This window comes from Coregonus clupeaformis, chromosome 20, assembly GCF_020615455.1.
Source record: "Coregonus clupeaformis isolate EN_2021a chromosome 20, ASM2061545v1, whole genome shotgun sequence".
Lineage (NCBI taxonomy): Eukaryota > Metazoa > Chordata > Actinopteri > Salmoniformes > Salmonidae > Coregonus > Coregonus clupeaformis.
The window spans coordinates 24,954,943-24,978,616 of NC_059211.1; the positions used below are offsets into that span (position 1 = coordinate 24,954,943).

The 23,674-nt window shown below is 48.2% G+C and overlaps 1 protein-coding gene across 7 annotated transcripts in view; it reads left to right on the forward strand.

Moving 5' to 3' along the window:
• LOC121534061 (myomegalin) overlaps positions 1-23,674 on the forward strand; it is an 80,304-nt gene that overhangs the window by 32,709 nt on the left and 23,921 nt on the right. For 6 of the 7 annotated variants that reach the window (XM_045205436.1, XM_045205437.1, XM_045205438.1 and 3 more), the window contains 8 exons: positions 3,390-3,490; positions 3,860-4,038; positions 13,276-13,576; positions 13,720-13,915; positions 16,745-16,861; positions 17,036-17,525; positions 19,533-19,768; positions 20,030-20,084. In XM_045205436.1, the coding sequence (XP_045061371.1) occupies positions 3,390-3,490; positions 3,860-4,038; positions 13,276-13,576; positions 13,720-13,915; positions 16,745-16,861; positions 17,036-17,525; positions 19,533-19,768; positions 20,030-20,084 (1,675 nt within the window). The remainder of the gene's footprint in view (positions 1-3,389; positions 3,491-3,859; positions 4,039-13,275; positions 13,577-13,719; positions 13,916-16,744; positions 16,862-17,035; positions 17,526-19,532; positions 19,769-20,029; positions 20,085-23,674) is intronic. The other variant, XM_045205434.1, reaches the window with a different exon arrangement.

The following is a 23,674-nucleotide window of genomic DNA, read 5'->3' on the forward strand; positions in this document are numbered from 1 at the left end:
GATTTTTAATGAATTTATTTGCAAATTATGGTGGAAAATAAGTATTTGGTCAATAACAAACGTTTCTCAATACTTTGTTATATACCCTTTGTTGGCAATGACACAGGTGAAACGTTTTCTGTAAGTCTTCACAAGGTTTTCACACACTGTTGCTGGTATTTTGGCCCATTCTTCCATGCAGATCTCCTCTAGAGCAGTGATGTTTTGGGGCTGTCGCTGGGCAACACGGACTTTCAACTCCCTCCAAAGATTTTCTATGGGGTTGAGATCTGGAGACTGGCTAGGCCACTCCAGGACCTTGGAATGCTTCTTATGAAGCCACTCCTTCGTTGCCCGGGCAGTGTGTTTGGGATCATTGTCATGCTGAAAGACCCAGCCACGTTTCATCTTCAATGCCCTTGCTGATGGAAGGAGGTTTTCACTCAAAATCTCACGATACATGGCCCCATTCATTCTTTCCTTTACACGGATCAGTCGTCCTGGTCCCTTTGCAGAAAAAACAGCCCCAAAGCATGATGTTTCCACCCCCATGCTTCACAGTAGGTATGGTGTTCTTTGGATGCAACTCAGCATTCTTTGTCCTCCAAACACGACGAGTTGAGTTTTTACCAAAAAGTAATATTTTGGTTTCATCTGACCATATGACATTATCCCAATCCTCTTCTGGATCATCCAAATGCACTCTAGCAAACTTCAGACGGGCCTGGACATGTACTGGCTTAAGTAGGGGGACACGTCTGGCACTGCAGAATTTGAGTCCCTGGCGGCGTAGTGTGTTACTGAAGGTAGGCTTTGTTACTTTGGTCCCAGCTCTCTGCAGGTCATTCACTAGGTCCCCCCCGTGTGGTTCTGGGATTTTTGCTCACCGTTCTTGTGATCATTTTGACCCCACGGGGTGAGATCTTGCGTGGAGCCCCAGATCGAGGGAGATTATCAGTGGTCTTGTATGTCTTCCATTTCCTAATAATTGCTCCCACAGTTGATTTCTTCAAACCAAGCTGCTTACCTATTGCAGATTCAGTCTTCCCAGCCTGGTGCAGGTCTACAATTTTGTTTCTGGTGTCCTTTGACAGCTCTTTGGTCTTGGCCATAGTGGAGTTTGGAGTGTGACTGTTTGAGGTTGTGGACAGGTGTCTTTTATACTGATAACAAGTTCAAACAGGTGCCATTAATACGGGACAGAGGAGCCTCTTAAAGAAGAAGTTACAGGTCTGTGAGAGCCAGAAATCTTGCTTGTTTGTAGGTGACCAAATACTTATTTTCCACCATAATTTGCAAATAAATTCATTAAAAATCCTACAATGTGATTTTCTGGAAAAAAAATTCTCAATTTGTCTGTCATAGTTGACGTGTACCTATGATGAAAACTACAGGCCTCTCTCATCTTTTTAAGTGGGAGAACTTGCACAATTGGTGGCTGACTAAATACTTTTTTTCCCCACTGTATGCTTTTGAATGGGCTTCTATTTGAATAGAGTATATTCCTGAAATCCAATCTTTGTCAAGTGAACACTAAACAGATTACACAGAGATCTAGACAAAATGATGGACTCTACTATATTGCTCCAATGATGCCTTATCCTTTTTAGGATGTGCGTTCTGCACTTTTTTATGCATTTTAAAACTTTGCCCTGGTCAATTGCACTTTTCCACGGGAGGTTGGTGGCACCTTAATTGGGGAGAATAGGCTTGTGGTAATGGCTGGAGCGGAATCTGTGGAATGGTATCAAACACATGGTTTCCAGGTGTTTGATGACGTTCCATTTGCTCCGTTCCGTCATTACTATGAGCCGTTCTCCCCTCAGCAGCCTCCACTGCACTTGCCATATCGCATTATCTATTACCGATATAAAATACATAAACCTGTAGATTTGATCAATGCAACATTCTGGTGATATCAGAGTTAAAAGCATGGAGTGTTCTGGGACCTCCCTACAGTAAATCAAAGAGATCTGCTTGTCCCAGGCTAATATTTGACCGATTATTTATAAATGATATACACTAGATGACTGACAGGGGGCGCTGTTTTGAGGCCACCGCACCTCCATCTTGTCACAATATGACCCGTTGTAAAAAAATATTTTGGAAGCTATAGAAATGCATTTATTAATGTCTACATTAGTTTTTGCCACATTTATTATATTACAGACACCTTAATTCATACTTTTAAATTATATTATGTGAGCTAAACATTTGTTTTAAAAATATATAAAAACATTTTCCTTAAAGCTGCAATACGTAACTTATTGGACGACCCAACCAACTAGAAATGTGAGTTCTATATCTGTCATTCTCATTGAAAGCAAGTCTAAGAAGCGGTAGATCTGTTCTATGTGCGCTGTTTCTATGCTTTCCGTTCTTAAGTTTAGTTTTTTCTTTTACTTTCAGTTTTGTACACCAGCTTCAAACAGCTGAAAATACAATATTTTTGGCTATTGAAAATATATTTCACAGTGGTTTAGATGGTACAATGATTCTCTACATTCTCTATGCTTGTTTTGTCACATAAACTGAAATTAGGCAAACTATTAGAATTTCAGCAACCAGGAAATTGCCGAGTGATTTCTGCATAGTGCACCTTAAAGTCAAATGTTTTAAAAGTACTAATGTTACTGTCCCCACTACAACAACAACTATATTTAAATACATGTAATTTTGTCCTTGAAACTTTTAATTGAAATACTGTAGAATTCCATTCATTCCATTCAAGTGCCAATATGGCCGACTGGTGGCTTCAAAGCCTCTCATTGGCCAATACATAGCATTAGCAATCCAGGGTTTATATACACATCATTGTATTTTACCTGTAAATAAAGGATAACTGTAAAACTACTCCTATAGCCTTACAGGACAGATGTTAAATCCTCTCCTCTTAGCACTCTGGTCTGAGACACCTCATCCTGTGTCTGTAAGGTTGTATTTACTGGAAGTGGTTAAGTTATCTGCTCTTACTGTTTATCTGCCCATACACTAGTACAACCCAGTCCAGAGAGATAGATTCCCTCAGAGGTAATGTCTGAGCTGCTCTGTTTAGAGCTTCTCTTCCTGTCTTTACTGAGAGGGAGGAGGAGCGGTTTAAAGGGTGACCACCACCATTTACTGACTGTAGGAATAATCTTTTGTCGATGCGTTCACGTCAGTTAGCTTTTTGGTGGAAAGACTTTGACATACAGACAGGCCAGGATTGGGGTAGGTTATGTATGATGTGAACATGTACAGTATATAAAGGTTGTTTAATTGTACTCTGGCAAAAGCAAGAAGTGTCAAGGATTTGTATGTTTTTATCGATCTGTTGCCAAATGCAAAAGAGTGACGCTCTTTGTCAGTGTGACATTTTCTTCTCAGAACTTGTGTGTATGTTTATGCTAAGAACTGTGTTCTCTTTACAGAATTCAGCTCAGAGGAAGAGGATGATGTCAACAGTGACTATGCAGACAGCACAGAGGAAGAGGAGTCCAAACTGACAGCTCAAACCCTAGCCACCATGCAGGTAGGCCATACACTAATAATTTTTTATTTTATTGTCACACACACCAGATAGGTGCAGCAAAATGTGTTGTTTTACAGGGTCATAGTAGTACGCCACCCCAGAGCAAATTAGGATTAAGTGCCTTGCTCAAGGACACCTTGTCGGCTCGGGTATTCGAACTAGCAACCTTTCGGTTAATGGCCCAATGCTCTTACCGCTAGGCTACCTGCTGCCCGACTTTAGCTAACCTAGAATATTGAAATAGTGGTAGATTATTTTGTCCTAATCATGTCACATTGAATCTTGCCTAACCACCACTAACCACCACATATTTTAGTTATCAACATACTGTGGCGATCTTGCACGCTCATCTCTCTCTCCTCAAATCAGAACCCAGAGCTTCGTGGAGGACCTGGGATGGGAAAGCTATCCCAGGATGCTGTGGGAGAGGGCCAGGGGCTGGTGGAGGTGAAACAGTTGGTGCAACAGAAGAGGGTGGTGGAGAGAGAACTGCAGGAGCTTAAGGTTCAGCTGGAGAAGGCTGGCTTCTCCTCCCTGTCCCAGATGAGGTAACAAAAACATGCTGACTGGCTGAATGCACACAACACATGTTGTTATGAAACATGATATAGATACAGTATAGGAATGAAAGTGAATTAAATTAAATGAATTAGATTAAATTAATAAAAATGTACCTTCATTCATATAAGGAAACATTGACTCCATATTTTGGCGGTCGTACTGTTTAAGATGAGGGAGGATGATAATATTTTTTATGAGCATGGCTTTATTTCTATTACAGCATATTGGATGACTGTAATTCATATTCCATTCACCCAGTTCAATGTAACAGCGATAGGTTTAGGCTACTACATGATACTTGAATTTTCCCTGTTCCCATCATGAGGTTGCTACAACCTAACCTATGAATAAAGGTTTACAACGTAAGTGCACAGTCCGAGATAATTTTTGTATTATTTTTTAATGATTTATTTATATATAAAAAATAATAATAATACAAAAATGATCCCGGACTGTGCACTTACATTTTAGCAGACATTCTTATCCAGAGAAATTAGGATTAAGTGCCTTGCTCAAGGGCACATCGACAGATTTTTCACCTAGTCGGCTCGGGGATTAGAACCAGCAACCTTTCGGTTACTGGCACAACGCTCTTAACCACTAAGCTACCTGCCGCCCCACTTATGTTGTAAATGTTTTATGGGGTAGATCAGCTTAATATTGCAGATAGATTGTAACTTCCATCAATGTAATTGTCTGCATCACTTCCAATCCCCCATGTTTTATATATATATATATATATATATATATACACACATACCTACATATACATAATATGCCATTTGGCAGACGCTTTTATCCAAAGCGACTTACAGTCATGCATGCATAAAACATTTTTTTGTGTATGGGGGGTTCCGGGGATCGAACCCACTACCTTGGCGTTACAAGCGGCGTGCTCTACCAGCTGAGCTACAGAGGACCAGCTACATACATACACATACATACATACATACACATACATATCCTTTAAAAAATATATATTCCCCTTTATTACTTTCCAACCCCACCACTCCTCCCCTAATTGGAGTAAACTAGTGAACAACAATGCTTAGGCCTCTACTTCCATCTTATACTTACTATATACATTTTATGGACACAGTCAATTTTACAATAATTATATATATATATATTTTTTTTTCTTCTCCTGAACTTCTTCTACTCTCAACCTCTCCGATCATTTTCATGATGTCCATCCGGTTTGCTTCTATATGCCATATCTTTCTAACTGGCCGAGAGAATTTTGAGTAATCAAGGTGACAGGCAGTGACACATTCAATACCGCCTTTCACACTCTTGTCTTGCCTGCATCTAGCTGATCTAAGGTGTAATCATTAGTCCAACCGTTGCAAATTAGAGTTTATTTTGGACAAATTCAGGTATGTTTATCCCCGTTTCGTTCCGTTTGCTTCTGTTTAAGAAATGTTTTTCAACAGAATCGGCAGAATGAATACACCCCTGATCACGCGTAAACACATAACTTTCATAGCAGTCACATAGAAACAGCATGATCACTTTGCTCGTTGTAATAATAACTTCTTACATTTACATTTACATTTTAGTCATTTAGCAGACGCTCTTATCCAGAGCGACTTACAGTTAGTGAGTGCATACATTATTTATTTCATACCGGCCCCCCTTCTCACAACTACCGTATTTTCCGCACTATAAAGCGCACCGGATTATAAGGCGCACCTTCAATGAATGGCCTATTTTAGAACTGTTTTCATATATAGGGCGCACCGGATTATAAAGCGCATAGAATAGAAAACAGTCAAACGTTTGACTGGGGTTGCGTTATGCATCCACTAGATGGAGCTGTGCTAAAGGGAATGTCAACAAAACAGTCAGATAAAGTCAAACTTTATTAACATTTACATTTTACATTTTAGTCATTTAGCAGACGCTCTTATCCAGAGCGACTTACAGTTAGTGCATACATTATTTTTTATACCCCCCGTGGGAATTGAACCCACAGCCCTGGTGTTGCAAACACCATGCTCTACCAACTGAGCTACATCCCTGCCGGCCATTCCCTCCCCTACCCTGGACGACGCTGGGCCAATTGTGCGCCGCCCCATGGGTCTCCCGGTCGCGGCCAGCTACGACAGAGCCTGGATTAAGCGTTCTGACAACTCCGTTCACTCCCATGGTAACGTTGTTCAAACGTTAATGTGCATATTAACAATATCTCTCAGCCTTGCTCACTCTTCTCCCAAACGTGGAGGGGAACTTTTCCCCGATTCAGTAAACACGTAGTAAAAGAAACAGTCTGATACCACTAAATCAAACGTTAGTGTATAACTCAACATTGTTCAGTTACGTATAACACGTAAAGCACACTTTTTCAGTTCATTCCCCGTCCACGAATCCCTCGAATTCTTCTTCTTCAGTGTCCGAATTGAACAGTTGGGCGACTACGGCATCCAACCTGCCCGGCACCCTCTCGTCATTATCCGAGTCAGTGTCGCTGCTGTTGCCTGGCAGTTTAGAGATTATTCCTGCCTTCGTGAAAGCTTGGACCACAGTTGAGACTGATATATCAGCCCATTGATTCATTAATGTTGAATTCTCTCGCTGCTGCTCTATTCCCATATTCTACTGTGTGACCGACAGCCTTGGGCTTGAACTCTGCGTCGTAAACGTGTCCCTTGAAAGGTGCCATTTTGGGGTCTTTATACACACACAAGTGGTGTGGGACTGTGAGTAAGCACAGTACCAGTGTTTACTGACTACGGTAGCCGTAATGCTGCAAGCGGTGCGGCTTTGTAGTTTACCAGTCGTACTGAAACATTTCATTATTATTAAATTGTTTTGATTGTTTTTTCATACTGAAACATTTTGACAGAGCGCCTTGAGCGGCGTGTACAACCAGCATGGATCAACCAATTAACCAATTGATCCATATATAAGGCGCTCCGGATTATAAAGCGCACTGTAGTTTTTGGAGAAAATTAAAGGCTTTTAAGTGCGCCTTATAGTGCGGAAAATACGGTATCTACGCGCTCGCCTCCTCGCACCTCTTCCTTTCGCTTGTGGACTTCAGTGCACAACACATCAGCTGTCTGTGACCAGGCTAAAAAAACGTTTCAAGCCAAACCTTCATATCATAACTGCTAACCGCTACACACAACCTACATTGTTGTCACGTCATAGTCAACATAGCTACTAGAACTAACACGTTAGTAAACCCGTTACAATCATGCAGTCCAGTGCACATCCAGAAAGCAGTTTAGCAGGCAATACATTTATAAAACCAAAAGCTTACCTTGACTTGGAAGAGTTTCAGTGTTGGATAGCCATAGCCAGCTAGGTAACATAACATCCCTCTCTGTTTGAGTAGGCTAAACTAGCTAGCTGCATAAGCAGTTTAGCAGTTACACCGGCGGACCCCGGTGGCATTAAATTAATCAAACCAAAAGCTTACCTTGATTTGGAAGAGTTCCAGTGTTGCATAGCCATAGCCAGCTAGCTAACATAGCATCCCTCTCTGTTTGAGCCGGGTGTTTGAGTAGGCTAAACTAGTGAACGTTTTTTTTTTTAAATACAACCAAATATAGCTATCGCTCTCGCTCTCTCTCTCTTGCTCTCTCTTGCTTCTCCTTAATTTTGAAAGAAATTAATTTGTTAACAGTTCAACTATTGTCTTTCTCTCTTTTTGAGTCAACTACTCACCACATTTGATGCACTGCAGTGCTAGCTAGCTGTAGCTTATGCTTTCAGTACTAGATTCATTCTCTGATCCTGATCCTGATTGGGTGGACAACATGTCAGTTGAGATTGCAAGAGCTCTGATAGGTTGGAGGATGTCCTCTGGAAGTTGTCATAATGACTGTGTGTGTCTATGGAAGGGAGTGAGTGTGATGCGTGATTTGAAGGAGTCAGGTGCAGGAGGGTAAATCACAGTATACAGAGTTTATTCCGTAATCCAGCGTAACTAGTCCAGTGCGCAAAACAGGCGCACTGGAACAAACATGCACACGGGGAAAATACCCCGGCAATACAAAATACTGAGCTCAACCGAGCTACTAATTCTCACAATGAACAATCACCCACAAGGACAAGGGGGGCAGAGGGAACACTTAAACACATACTAATGAGGGGAATATGAACCAGATGTGTGTAATTGACAAGACAAGACAAATGGAATGATGAGATATAGAGTGGCAGTGGCTAGAAGGCCGGTGACGACGAACGCCGAAGCCTGCCCGAACAAGGAGGGGAGGCAGCTTCGGAGGAAGTCGTGACAGTACCCCCCCCCCCCCTTGACGTCCAGGAGGACGCGGAGCAGGGAGAGCCGGATGATGACGGTGGAAATCCCGCAACAGGGAGGGATCGAGGATATCCCTCACCGGGACCCAGCACCGTTCCTCTGGACCATACCCCTCCCACTCCACGAGGTACTGAAGGCCCCCCACCCGACGCCTCGAATTCAGGATGGAACGGACGGAGTACGCCGGGCCCCCTCTTAGTCCAGTGGAGGCGGAGGGACCTCCTGCACCTCAGACTCCTGGAGCGGACCAGCCACCACCGGCCTGAGGAGAGACACATGAAACGAGGGGTTAATACGGTAATCATGGGAGAGTAACAACCTATAGGTAACCTTGTTGATTCTCCTCCGGACTTTGAGCGGCCCCCAAAAAACGCGGGCTCAGCTTCCGGCAGGGCAGGCGGACGGGCAGATTCCGGGTCGAGAGCCAGACCCGATCACCCGGTACGAAGACCGGGGCCTCACTGCGTTGGCGGTCAGCGCTGGCCTTCTGACGACACACAGCGTGTTGGAGGTGGACGTGGGCAGCGTCTCACGTTTCCTCGGCGCGCCGAAACCAGTCATCCACCGCAGGAGCCTCGGTCTGGCTCTGGTGCCACGGTGCCAGAACCGGTTGGTAACCTAAAACACATTGGAATGGCATTAGGTTAGTGGAGGAGTGACGGAGAGAGTTCTGGGCATATTCAGCCCATGGCAAGAACCCTGACCACTCTCCCGGCCGGTCCTGGCAGTAGGACCGCAGGAACCTACCCACATCCTGATTTACCCGTTCCACCTGCCCATTAGACTCAGGGTGGAAACCAGAGATCAGGCTGACCGAGTCCCCCAGACGTTCCATGAACGTCTTCCAGACCTTGGATGTGAACTGGGGACCCCGGTCAGACACTATATCCTCTGGTACCCCATAGTGCCGGAAGGCGTGTGTAAACAGGGCCTCCGCAGTTAGCAGGGCCGTGGGGAGACTGGGCAGAGGAAGGAGGCGGCAGGCCTTGGAAAAGCGGTCCACAACGACCAGGATGGTGGTGTTACCTTGGGAGAGGGGAAGATCGGTAAGGAAATCAACACTCAGGTGAGACCATGGTCGTTGTGGAACTGGTAAAGGTTGTAACTAACCCGCTGGGAGGTGCCTAGGTGCCTTACTCTGGGCGCACACCGAGCAGGAGGAGACATACACCCTCACGTCCTTAGCCAAGGTAGGCCACCAGTACTTTCCGGTCAGGCAGCGCACTGTACGGCCGATACCTGGGTGACCAGAGGAGGGTGACGTGTGTGCCCAGTAGATCAGACGGTCCCAGATAAGATCAGGCACATACCGCAACCCAGCTGGACACTGAGGTGGAGATGGCTCTGTGTGTAACGCCTGCTCTATATCCGCGTCATCGCCCATACTACCGGCGCCACAATGCAGGAGGCCGGGAGTATGGGGGTGTTGTCTCTGGGCCTCTCCTCAGTGTCATACAGCCGTGACAATGCGTCTGCCTTCACGTTCTTCATACCCGGGATGTATGATAGTGTGAAATCAAACCAGGTGAAGAATAGGGCCCACCTGGCCTGGCGAGGTTTCAGCCTCCTCGCTGCCCGGATGTACTCCAGGTTACGGTGGTCCGTCCAGACGAGGAAAGGGTGTTTCGCCCCTTCGAGCCAATGTCTCCACACGGTCAGGGCTCGGACAACAGCCATCAGCTCCTGATCACCAACGTCGTAGTTCTGCTCCGCCGGGCTGAGCTTCTTAGAGAAGAAGGCACAGGGGCGGAGCTTGGGTGGCGTGCCCGAGCGTTGAGATAGGACAGCACCTATCCCTACCTCGGACGCATCCACCTCCACTACGAACGGTAGTGATGGATCGAGGTGGGCCAGTACCGGGGCTGAGGTGAACAGACCCCTCAGGTTACTGAAGGCACTGTCCACCTCGGCAGACCAGCGGAGCCGGGACGGCCTACCCTTCAACAGAGATGTAATGGGAGCTGCGACCTTGCCAAAGCCCCGGATAAACCTCCGATAGTAGTTGGTGAAGCCAATAAAGCGCTGCACCTCCTTAACCATGGTTGGAGTTGGCCAATTACGCACGGCTGAAATGCGATCTCCCTCCATCTCCACACCTGAGGTGGGAATGCGGTATCCGAGGAAGGAGAAGGACTGCTGGAAAAACAGACACTTTTCTGCCTTGGCATAAAGGTCATTTTCCAACAGTCAGGCCAGCACTTTGCGAACCAGGGACACATGCTCGGCACGCGTAGTGGAATACACCAGAATGTCAACAATGTAGACCACTACACCGCGAACAAGCATGTCCCGAAACACCTCGTTCACAAAGGACTAGAAGACGGATGGAGCATTCATCAAACCGTAGGGCATCACCAGGTATTCATAATGCCCTGTGGTTGTGCTGAATGCTGGCTTCCACTCATCCCCCTCTTGGACACGCACCAGGTTGTACGCACTCCAGAGATCTAATTTGGTGAAGAAGCGCGCCCCATGCATTGACTCGATCACTGAAGGAATGAGGGTGAGAGGATAACTAAATCATATGGTCTCCTTGTTCAGTGATCGATAATCAATGCAAGGGCGCAGACTGCCGTCTTTCTTCTTCACAAAAAATAAACTTGAGGAGGCGGGTGAAGTGGAGGGACTCGGTGACATATGTTTCCATAGCCTCCGTTTGAGCCTGTGACAGGGGATACACATGACTCCTGGGAGGCACAGCGTCTATCTGGAGGTTTATTGCGCAATCCCCCGCCCGATGAGGTGGTAACTTGTTCGCCTGCGTTTTGGAAAACGCGTGCGCCAAATCGAGGTATTCGGAGGGAATGTGCACGGTGGAGGTACTGTCTGGACTTTCCACCGTGGTTGCACCAACGGAAACACAGAGACACCTACCCTGACACTCTCGCGACCACCCCGTGAGAACCCTCTGCGGCCATGAGAATGTGGGGTTGTGGAGTGCTAACCAAGGGATACCTAGTACCACAGGGAAAGCAGGAGACTCAATGATAAAAAACGTGACTTGCTCGCAATGAGTCTCGTGGGTAACCATGGTGATTGGTGCGGTAACTTCCCTAACAAACCCGGACCCTAATGGTCGACTGTCAAGTGCTCTGACAGGGAGTGGAATGGATAGGGGAACCAATGAAATGCCTAGACTGTGTGAGAATGCCCTGTCCATAAAGTTCCCAGCTGTGCCTGAATCGACAAGCGCCTTACACTGGGGAACTACAATGTGATCAGGAAAGTGGATGGGTAGGGTACAGTGTGCAGCAGAGGGCTCTGAACGAGTGTGGGTGTTCGATACCTGGGGTGATGCGAGAGTGCCCTGCCTGCCGCCTCCAGACCCAAAAGAACGCTGACGACGTTGTGCGGTGTAATGTCCCTTTGTGCCACTAGAGTGACACTGGCGCTGTCTCCTCCGCTCTCTCGGATTGCGGCTCCACCCAGCTCCATCAGCTCGTGATACGAGTCGGCCGGGGTTGGAACGGGCAGACCCCCTCCAGGACGTCCTCTGGCCGCCAGCAGGTTGTCCAAACGGATGGCCATGTTGCGTGAAGGACAACATGGTGTCCCGGCAGGCTAGCTCCCTTCGGACGTCCTCCCGCAGATGGCACCTGAAGTGGTTGATAAGGGCACGCTCGTTCCACCCGGACCCAGCTGCTAGAGTCCGAAACTCCAAGGCGAAGTCCTGCGCAGTTCTCGTCCCTTGCCTCAGGTGGACCAGCCGCTCGCCCGCCTCTCGACCTTCGGTCAGGTGATCGAAGACAGCCTGAAAGAGGCAAGCGAACTCCCCGTAGTTGTCCAACGCGGCTCCTCCTTCGTTCCAGACCGCGTTGGCCCACTCCAGGGCTTTCCCCGAGAGGCAGGAGACGAGGGCGGACACCTTCTCCCGCTCCGATGGGGCCGGCCTGATGCTGGAGAAGTAGAGCTCCAGTTGGAGGAGGAATCCCTGGCAGAGAGCAGCTGTCCCGTCGATATATGGATCCCTCTGGGTGCTGGGGTGTGGGTGGCTGGATCCGGTTGCCCAGCTGGTCTCGACAGATCCGGTCCTCTCCTCTCCAGGCGAATGACGACCTGGAGAATCCATCGCTTCTCTCAAGCTGGCTAGCATTGTTGAATGCTCCTGGACCCGTGCCACGACTCCAGGCATGCGCTCTTCTCCCGCTGACTCCATAGCGGGTGGGTGATTCTGTGATGCGTGATTTGAAGGAGTCAGGCGCAGGAGGGTTAATCACAGTATACAGAGTTTATTCCGTAATCCAGCGTAACCAGTCCAGTGCGCAAAACAGGCGCACTGGAACAAACATGCACACAGGGAAAATACCCCGGCAATACAAAATACTGAGCTCAACCGAGCTACTAATCCTCACAATGAACAATCACCCACAAGGACAAGGGGGCAGAGGGAACACTTAAACACATACTAATGAGGGGAATATGAACCAGGTGTGTGTAATTGACAAGACAAGACAAATGGAATGATGAGATATGGAGCTGCAGTGGCTAGAAGGCCGGTGACGATGAACGCCGAAGCCTGCCCGAACAAGAAGTCGTGACAGTGAGAACCATCAGCCTCCTAGGTTTTGTTTTGTATTGAAGTCAATGTACCCAGAGGAGGACAGAAGCTAGCTGTCCTCCGGTTACACCATGGTGCTACCCTACAGAGTGCTGCTGAGGCTACTGTAGACCTTCATTGTAATTGCAAAACAGTGTATTTTAATCAATTATTTGGTGACGTGAATATATTTTGTATAGTTTTATCTAAAAAGGATAACTTCTTTAATGTTTCAGTATTTAGATTTTAATGAAATTCACTGAGGAGGATGGTCCTCCCCTTCCTCCTCTGAGGAGCCTCCACTGGTATACAGAGGTCCAGCTTATAGGTGTACAAACGCCTGTGGTTTTCACCCTGGCTGGAGCAGTGGACATGAGAGGTGTCAGCTGAGGTTTGTCTGTGTTCTCTCTCTCACAGGAAAGCCCTCTTCAGCCTACGCATGGAGAATGAGGAGCTGAAGTCTCACCAGACAGAGAGACAGCCAGAGACAGACCTTAGGCATGAACAGATTATTCTGGAGGAAGAGGAGGATGAAGAAGAGGAGGAGGAGGAGGACCTTTGTGGGTCTGAGCTGTGGGAGGCCTGGGATGATGAGTGTCCGTCCCAGGGGAAGTGCTGTGCCCTCAGGCCCACCCTGAGAGACCTTAGCCTAGGGAAGAGACACTGCACTAGGCCTGTCTCTCTGGACCTGGGAGCCCTGCTGTCCCACTCCATACAGGTAGGGGGAACCACCACACACCAAATAATACTCTAATAATGTGTGATACTGTATATAGATAGATCAACTGTTCGTGTTTTTTAGGCCTGAAATGAATATCTGCATCTCTATGGATGTAACATTGCTCTGGTCTTGTGTTGCAGGATGAGGATGGTGAGGATGATGAGGAGGCAGGAGGAGAGGCTGGAGGCAGGCGGCACAGCGCCACGGAGACGGGGATGGTTGAGAAGGCTGTACATCTGCAGCTAGAGAGCAACGAGCTGAAGGAGAGACTCATGGTGTCTGAGGCCACGGTGCAGGCCCAGGCTGAACAGATCAAAGACTATAGAGACCTACTGAGTGAGTCAACCACACATACACCCTCATCACACATATACCCTCATCACACATATACCCTCATCACACATATACCCTCATCACACAAATACCCTCATCACACAAATACCCTCATCACACAAATACCCTCATCACACATATTCCCTCATCACACATATACCCTCATCACACATATACCCTCATCACACATATACCCTCATCACACAAATACCCTCATCACACATATACCCTCATCACACATATACCCTCATCACACAAATACCCTCATCACACATATACCCTCATCACACATATACCCTCAGCACACATACACCCTCATCACACATATACCCTCATCACACATATACCCTCATCACACATATACCCTCATCACACATATACCCTCAGCACACATACACCCTCATCACACATATACCCTCATCACACATACACCCTCATCACACATACACCCTCATCACACATACACCCTCATCACACATACACCCTCATCACACATACACCCTCATCACGCATACACCCTCATCACACATATACCCTCATCACACATACACCCTCATCACACATATACCCTCATCACACATATACCCTCATCACACATATACCCTCATCACACATATACCCTCATCACACATATACCCTCATCACACATATACCCTCATCACACATATACCCTCATCACACATATACCCTCATCACACATATACCCTCAGCACACATACACCCTCATCACACATACACCCTCATCACACATACACCCTCATCACACATACACCCTCATCACACATATACCCTCATCACACATATACCCTCATCACACATATACCCTCATCACACATATACCCTCATCACACATATACCCATCACACATATACCCTCATCACACATATACCCTCATCACACATATACCCTCATCACACATATACCCTCATCACACAAATACCCTCATCACACATATACCCTCATCACACATATACCCTCAGCACACATATACCCTCATCACACATATACCCTCATCACACATATACCCTCAGCACACATATACCCTCATCACACATATACCCTCATCACACAAATACCCTCATCACACATATACCCTCATCACACATATACCCTCAGCACACATATACCCTCATCACACATATACCCTCATCACACATATACCCTCAGCACACATATACCCTCATCACACATATACCCTCATCACACATATACCCTCATCACACATATACCCTCATCACACATATACCCTCATCACACATATACCCTCATCACACAAATACCCTCATCACACATATACCCTCATCACACATATACCCTCATCACACATATACCCTCATCACACATATACCCTCATCACACATATACCCTCAGCACACATATACCCTCATCACACATATACCCTCATCACACATATACCCTCAGCACACATATACCCTCATCACACATATACCCTCATCACACAAATACCCTCATCACACATATACCCTCAGCACACATATACCCTCATCACACATATACCCTCATCACACATATACCCTCATCACACATATACCCTCATCACACATATACCCTCAGCACACATACACCCTCATCACACATACACCCTCATCACACATACACCCTCATCACACATACACCCTCATCACACATATACCCTCATCACACATATACCCTCATCACACATATACCCTCATCACACATATACCCTCATCACACATATACCCATCACACATATACCCTCATCACACATATACCCTCATCACACATATACCCTCATCACACATATACCCTCATCACACAAATACCCTCATCACACATATACCCTCATCACACATATACCCTCAGCACACATATACCCTCATCACACATATACCCTCATCACACATATACCCTCAGCACACATATACCCTCATCACACATATACCCTCATCACACAAATACCCTCATCACACATATACCCTCATCACACATATACCCTCATCACACATATACCCTCAGCACACATATACCCTCATCACACATATACCCTCATCACACAAATACCCTCATCACACATATACCCTCAGCACACATATACCCTCATCACACATATACCCTCATCACACATATACCCTCAGCACACATATACCCTCATCACACATATACCCTCATCACACATATACCCTCATCACACATATACCCTCATCACACATATACCCTCATCACACATATACCCTCATCAAACAAATACCCTCATCACACATATACCCTCATCACACATATACCCTCAGCACACATATACCCTCATCACACATATACCCTCATCACACATATACCCTCAGCACACATATACCCTCATCACACATATACCCTCATCACACATATACCCTCAGCACACATATACCCTCATCACACATATACCCTCATCACACAAATACCCTCATCACACATATACCCTCATCACACATATACCCTCAGCACACATATACCCTCATCACACATATACCCTCAGCACACATATACCCTCATCACACATCACACATACAGTAATATTCTACATGCAGTAACTATTATATTGTATCATTCTCTCTGTCTGTCTGTCTGTCTGTCTGTCTGTCTGTCTGTCTGTCTGTCTGTCTGTCTGTCTGTCTGTCTGTCTGTCTCTCTCTCTCTCTCTCTCTATCACACTCTCTCTCTCTCTCTCTCTCTCTCACTCTCTCTCTCTCGCTCTGTCTATGTCTCTCTCTCTGTCTCTCGCTCTCTCTATGTCTGTCTCTCTCTGTCTCTCTCTGTCTCTCTCTGTCTCTCTCTGTCTCTCTCTGTCTCTCTCTGTCTCTGTCTCTGTCTCTGTAGCGGAGACGTCAGTGCAGCAGGACAGTAAGCAGGTCCAGGTGGATCTCCAGGACATGGGTTATGAGACGTGTGGTCGCAGTGAGAACGAGGCTGAGCGGGAGGAGGCCAGCAGCCCAGGTGCAGCATTTACTATTACTCTATGTCCTTAACACTACAAACACCTGCAGGTCATCTTTACACTGAAGTACTGCTGTACTCTTTTGGGAGATTAAAACAATCTGCTATGGTTTAGTAAAACCACAAGAGGGCAGCATATCAGTTGTCTAACCCACGTCCCCCTATTCCCCTCAGAGTTTGACGATCTGGAGATGTGCACATCTCTGGAGTGCAGCGGCGCTCAGTGGTGGTCAGGCGCTGTGCATCCTGGGAAGGCCGGTCCTCCAACATCAACCTCCGAGGCTGACAACATGACATCTCTCCAGCGATTGGTTGAGGACCTTCGCTCGCAGCTCTCCCGCTCTCAGACAGTGATCCGGGGCCTCCAGGGCCGCCTGCGCTCTCTTTCTACCCCCAGCGAACCCTCCAACGGCCCCTCCACCCCCCGCAAGGTCAACTGGGGTGTCCAGTTCCAGGCCTCGCCCTCACAGAGCGGCCCGGAGGAGGACGAGGGCTGGGAGTCATCTGGTGGTGGTCTGGGGCCCTCGCCGCGCCACCCCAAACCTGACAAGGACCTCCAGGAGCTGGTGTCCCGCGTGGGAGCCCTGGAGGACCAGCTGAGAAAGGGCAAAGGGACCCCAGGGCCCACTGAGGAGGGCAAGGCTACCACCTGGCCTGGGCCAGGGTAAGTAGCGCCACCACCACCACCCTTCCTGGTCCACCACCACCACACCTGGTCCACCACCACCACCCTTCCTGGTCCACCACCACCACACCTGGTCCACCACCACCACCCTTCCTGGTCCACCACCACCACCACACCTTGTCCACCACCACCACCACCACACCTAGTCCACCACCACCACACCTGGTCCACCACCACCACCACCACACCTAGTCCACCACCACCACACCTGGTCCACCACCACCACCACCACCACCACACCTAGTCCACCACCACCACCACACCTGGTCCACCACCACCACCACCACACCTAGTCCACCACCACCACCACACCTAGTCCACCACCACCACACCTGGTCCACCACCACCACCACACCTAGTCCCCCACCACCACCACACCTAGTCCACCACCACCACACCTGGTCCACCACCACCACCATACCTGGTCCACCACGGTAGAAGCACTTCTATCTGAAGCAAACACTTTTATCCGCCACTTTTAACCAAATCAACTTGCAGTAAACACAATATACACTATGTGACCAATGATGGAATCAAATCCACAATCCTGGTGTTGCTAGTACCATGCTCAAATCCACTGACCCATGGGAACCAGTCTGTCTCCTATTGACTCTTCCTTCACCCTCTCTCTGTCTCATATGAACTCTTCCTTCACCCTCTGTCTGTCTCCTATTAACTCTTCCTTCACCCTCTGTCTGTCTCCTATTGACTCTTCCTTCACCCTCTGTCTGTCTCCTATTGACTCTTCCTTCACCCTCTGTCTGTCTCCTATTGACTCTTCCTTCACCCTCTGTCTCCTATTGACTCTTCCTTCACCCTCTGTCTGTCTCCTATTGACTCTTCCTTCACCCTCTGTCTCCTATTGACTCTTCCTTCACCCTCTGTCTGTCTCCTATTGACTCTTCCTTCACCCTCTGTCTCCTATTGACTCTTCCTTCACCCTCTGTCTGTCTCCTATTAACTCTTCCTTCACCCTCTGTCTGTCTCCTATTAACTCTTCCTTCACCCTCTGTCTGTCTCCTATTAACTCTTCCTTCACCTTCTGTCTGTCTCCTATTGACTCTTCCTTCACCCTCTCTCTGTCTCCTATTGACTCTTCCTTCACCCTCTCTCTGTCTCCTATTGACTCTTCCTTCACCCTCTGTCTGTCTCCTATTGACTCTTCCTTCACCCTCTGTCTGTCTCCTATTGACTCTTCCTTCACCCTCTGTCTCCTATTGACTCTTCCTTCACCCTCTGTCTGTCTCCTATTGACTCTTCCTTCACCTTCTGTCTGTCTCCTATTGACTCTTTCTTCACCTTCTGTCTGTCTCCTATTAACTATTCCTTCACCCTCTGTCTGTCTCCTATTGACTCTTCCTTCACCCTCTGTCTGTCTCCTATTGACTCTTCCTTCACCCTCTGTCTGTCTCCTATTAACTCTTCCTTCACCCTCTGTCTGTCTCCTATTGACTCTTCCTTCACCCTCTGTCTGTCTCCTATTGACTCTTCCTTCACCCTCTGTCTGTCTCCTATTGACTCTTCCTTCACCCTCTGTCTGTCTCCTATTAACTCTTCCTTCACCCTCTGTCTGTCTCCTATTGACTCTTCCTTCACCCTCTGTCTGTCTCCTATTAACTCTTCCTTCACCCTCTGTCTGTCTCCTATTAACTCTTCCTTCACCCTCTGTCTGTCTCCTATTGACTCTTCCTTCACCCTCTGTCTGTCTCCTATTAACTCTTCCTTCACCCTCTGTCTGTCTCCTATTGACTCTTCCTTCACCCTCTGTCTGTCTCCTATTAACTCTTCCTTCACCCTCTGTCTCCTATTGACTCTTCCTTCACCCTCTGTCTCCTATTGACTCTTCCTTCACCCTCTGTCTGTCTCCTATTGACTCTTCCTTCACCCTCTGTCTGTCTCATATTAACTCTTCCTTCACCCTCTGTCTGTCTCCTATTAACTCGTCCTTCACCCTCTGTCTGTCTCCTATTGACTGTATCTTTGTAGGAAGTTTGACACTCTGATCCAGGCCCAGGCCCGTGAGCTGTCCCACCTGCGTCAGAGGATGCGTGAGGGGCGCGGGGTGTGCCACATCCTGACCCAGCACCTGGGTGACACCACCAAGGCCTTCGAGGAACTGCTTCGTGCCAACGACATAGACTACTACATGGGCCAAAGCTTCAGAGAACAGCTGGCACAGAGCAGCGCCCTGGCACAGAGAGTCAGCACCAAGATCAGCGGACGTGAGTGGAAAGGAGAACACACATAAGAAATGCACGAAGGCAGACAAATAGCACAATGACACAATACACGTATGATTACGGCTACCTAATGTACTCAGTCTTCAACATGTTTTAACTTTACAACACAGACATTTGCAAACACAATTTCTCACTCATGTCCAACAAGATTAGCATGAGTGTGTGTGACCTTATGTGTGGTGGACCTGTGTGTGTATTGTCCTGATGGAAAGTGTTGATGTAATGTCTCTCTCCTCTCTTCAGGAGACCATCCCGAGATTCCTGACGACAAGACTGGCACAGAGCTGCTCGCCATACGGTATGTGTCTACCAGTTTGTGTGTGTGCGTATGTGTGTGTTTGCAACAGCATGATATCAATGCAACAGTATTAAATCATTATCAGTGTCATCTCTGTGTGGTGTGGTTGGTGACGGTGCTGTATAGCAGTACATTTTGGCAGTTGGAAAATATTGATTGTTGTTTTGGGGCGTCCAGGGGGGGTTATACAGTGTTTGTTGTTTGTCACTCGATCAGTGATCCACACAGACGATCTATCACTGGCAGGTCCAGCACGTTGGACAGGTGGCAGTGACGATCAACAGAGGTCGAGATCGATCAGTTGCTCATGTCGCTGACGACGTCGGATCCCAATCCAAAAAACCACTGTGTCTGTTGTTGTAGGAGTGAGAGGCAGATCTCTCCATTTCCTTTGTTTTCTTATTTCCCTCACTGTGTCAATCCACCATATTTCTCTGCTTCTCTTTTTTTAGCTCACTACGTCACAATCATCTTTGCCCTCTCTCTTTCTCACCCTCTCTACTCCTTTCCCCCCTCATGCTGGTGGACATGTTTACCGTGGCTGGTTTTTATAGCGTTAGCCACATTAGTGGTAATGTTAACACGATGAGTCAGGGCCATGCTATATGATGTCACCAGTGCTAACCAGCCCCATGGGGACAGTCATTGGAGAGGAGCGTTGTGATTGGATGAACCCACTGCCCTCCCTCTGTCTCCCTCTGATTGCCATGGCAACAGCCTCAGACCGCCATGGGGGGATTTGAGAAGGCGCCCTCTTTATCTCCTTCCCATCATGCCTCTCTCGCTCTCTGTGTGTGTTTGTGTGAGAGGGCATTAGCCAATCGACCAGGCAGCAGTGGTCTGGGCACGAGGTCAGTTGACTGTGAAGACTCACGCTGTCCTCTGTTTGGGTTCAGAAATGTGTCCATGTGTGAGCACAAGAGAGTGAGAGCAAGTTAGAGAGTCAGCCAGTTAGAGGGTCAGCCAGTTAGAGGACAGCCAGTTAGAGGGTCAGCCAGTTAGAGGGTCAGCAAGTTAGAGGGCAGCCAGTTAGAGGGTCAGCCAGTTAGAGGGTCAGCAAGTTAGAGGGCAGCCAGTTAGAGGGCAGCCAGTTAGAGGGCAGCCAGTTAGAGGGTCAGCAAGTTAGAGGGTCAGCCAGTTAGAGGACAGCCAGTTAGAGGGTCAGCAAGTTAGAGGGCAGCCAGTTAGAGGGTCAGCCAGTTAGAGGGCAGCCAGTTAGAGGGCAGCCAGTTAGAGGGTCAGCCAGTTAGAGGGCAGCCAGTTAGAGGACAGCAAGTTAGAGGGTCAGCCAGTTAGAGGACAGCCAGTTAGAGGGTCAGCAAGTTAGAGGGCAGCCAGTTAGAGGGTCAGCCAGTTAGAGGGCAGCCAGTTAGAGGGCAGCCAGTTAGAGGGCAGCCAGTTAGAGGGCAGCCAGTTAGAGGGTCAGCGAGTTAGAGGGTCAGCCAGTTAGAGGACAGCCAGTTAGAGGGCAGCCAGTTAGAGGGCAGCCAGTTAGAGGGTCAGCCAGTTAGAGGACAGCCAGTTAGAGGACAGCCAGTTAGAGGGCAGCCAGTTAGAGGGCAGCCAGTTAGAGGGTCAGCCAGTTAGAGGGCAGCCAGTTAGAGGGCAGCCAGTTAGAGGGCAGCCAGTTAGAGGGCAGCCAGTTAGAGGGTCAGCCAGTTAGAGGGCAGCCAGTTAGAGGGCAGCCAGTTAGAGGGTCAGCCAGTTAGAGGGTCAGCGAGTTAGAGGACAGCCAGTTAGAGGGCAGCCAGTTAGAGGGTCAGCCAGTTAGAGGGTCAGCCAGTTAGAGGGTCAGCCAGTTAGAGGGCAGCCAGTTAGAGGGTCAGCCAGTTAGAGGACAGCCAGTTAGAGGGGCAGCCAGTTAGAGGGTCAGCCAGTTAGAGGACAGCGAGTTAGAGGGGCAGCCAGTTAGAGGACAGCCAGTTAGAGGGCAGCCAGTTAGAGGGCAGCCAGTTAGAGGGTCAGCCAGTTAGAGGGTCAGCCAGTTAGAGGGTCAGCCAGTTAGAGGACAGCCAGTTAGAGGGGCAGCCAGTTAGAGGGTCAGCCAGTTAGAGGACAGCGAGTTAGAGGGGCAGCCAGTTAGAGGACAGCCAGTTAGAGGGCAGCCAGTTAGAGGACAGCCAGTTAGAGGGTCAGCCAGTTAGAGGGTCAGCCAGTTAGAGGACAGCCAGTTAGAGGGCAGCCAGCTAGAGGACAGCCAGTTAGAGGGTCAGCCAGTTAGAGGACAGCCAGTTAGAGGACAGCCAGTTAGAGGGCAGCCAGTTAGAGGGGCAGCCAGTTAGAGGGGCAGCCAGTTAGAGGGCAGCCAGTTAGAGGGTCAGCCAGTTAGAGGGAAACCCAGTTAGAGGGTCAGCCAGTTAGAGGACAGCCAGTTAGAGGACAGCCAGTTAGAGGGTCAGCCAGTTAGAGGACAGCCAGTTAGGGGACAGCCAGTTAGAGGACAGCCAGTTAGAGGACAGCCAGTTAGAGGGCAGCCAGTTAGAGGGGCAGCCAGTTAGAGGGGCAGCCAGTTAGAGGGCAGCCAGTTAGAGGGTCAGCCAGTTAGAGGGTCAGCCAGTTAGAGGGGCAGCCAGTTAGAGGGTCAGCCAGTTAGAGGACAGCCAGTTAGAGGACAGCCAGTTAGAGGGTCAGCCAGTTAGAGGACAGCCAGTTAGGGGACAGCCAGTTAGAGGACAGCCAGTTAGAGGACAGCCAGTTAGAGGGCAGCCAGTTAGAGGGGCAGCCAGTTAGAGGGGCAGCCAGTTAGAGGGCAGCCAGTTAGAGGACAGCCAGTTAGAGGACAGCCAGTTAGAGGGCAGCCAGTTAGAGGGCAGCCAGTTAGAGGACAGCCAGTTAGAGGACAGCCAGTTAGAGGGTCAGCCAGCTAGAGGACAGCCAGTTAGAGGACAGCCAGTTAGAGGACAGCCAGTTAGAGGACAGCCAGTTAGAGGACAGCCAGTTAGAGGACAGCCAGTTAGAGGGTCAGCCAGTGATAGACAGAGGCAGGTGGACAGAGACTTCCGGACCAGAGCAGAACATTAGAGCTCAGCAAGCTGCTAGCTAGTTCTGGTCCAGGCTAATGCTGAAAATGTAGTCTCTCTCTGTCTTTGGCTATTGCTAAAAGAACAGTCTCCCTTTCCCTCCTCTGAAGCAGTGGCACAGGCTGCTGACAATATGTCCTATTCCTTATATACTGCACTACTTTTGACACATATATAATGCACTACTTTTGACCCATATATAATGCACTACTTTTGACCCATATATAATGCACTACTTAAGTGCACTATAGGGAACAGGATGTTATTTAATGTCATGACAGATGCAGCCATGGTCGAATTGCTCCCAGGCCACCCCACAGACCACAGCATCTGAGTCAGCATAGAAAGCAACCTCTGTGCCATGCGAGGGTGTTGGGGCGATATACAGTCAGCACACAGTAGCAGTAACTGTGGACCAGCTCTCCTCTCTTTCTTCTCCTTCCCTCGGCTGGAGATCTTCTCTCATTTGAAGCAAAAATGGGGAGATTCTGATTTGGAGGACTATTTTCCCCGAGTTGTTGTGTCCTTACAGGGTAATTAGAGGTGCCTCTCCCTCTCTCTCTCTGGTAT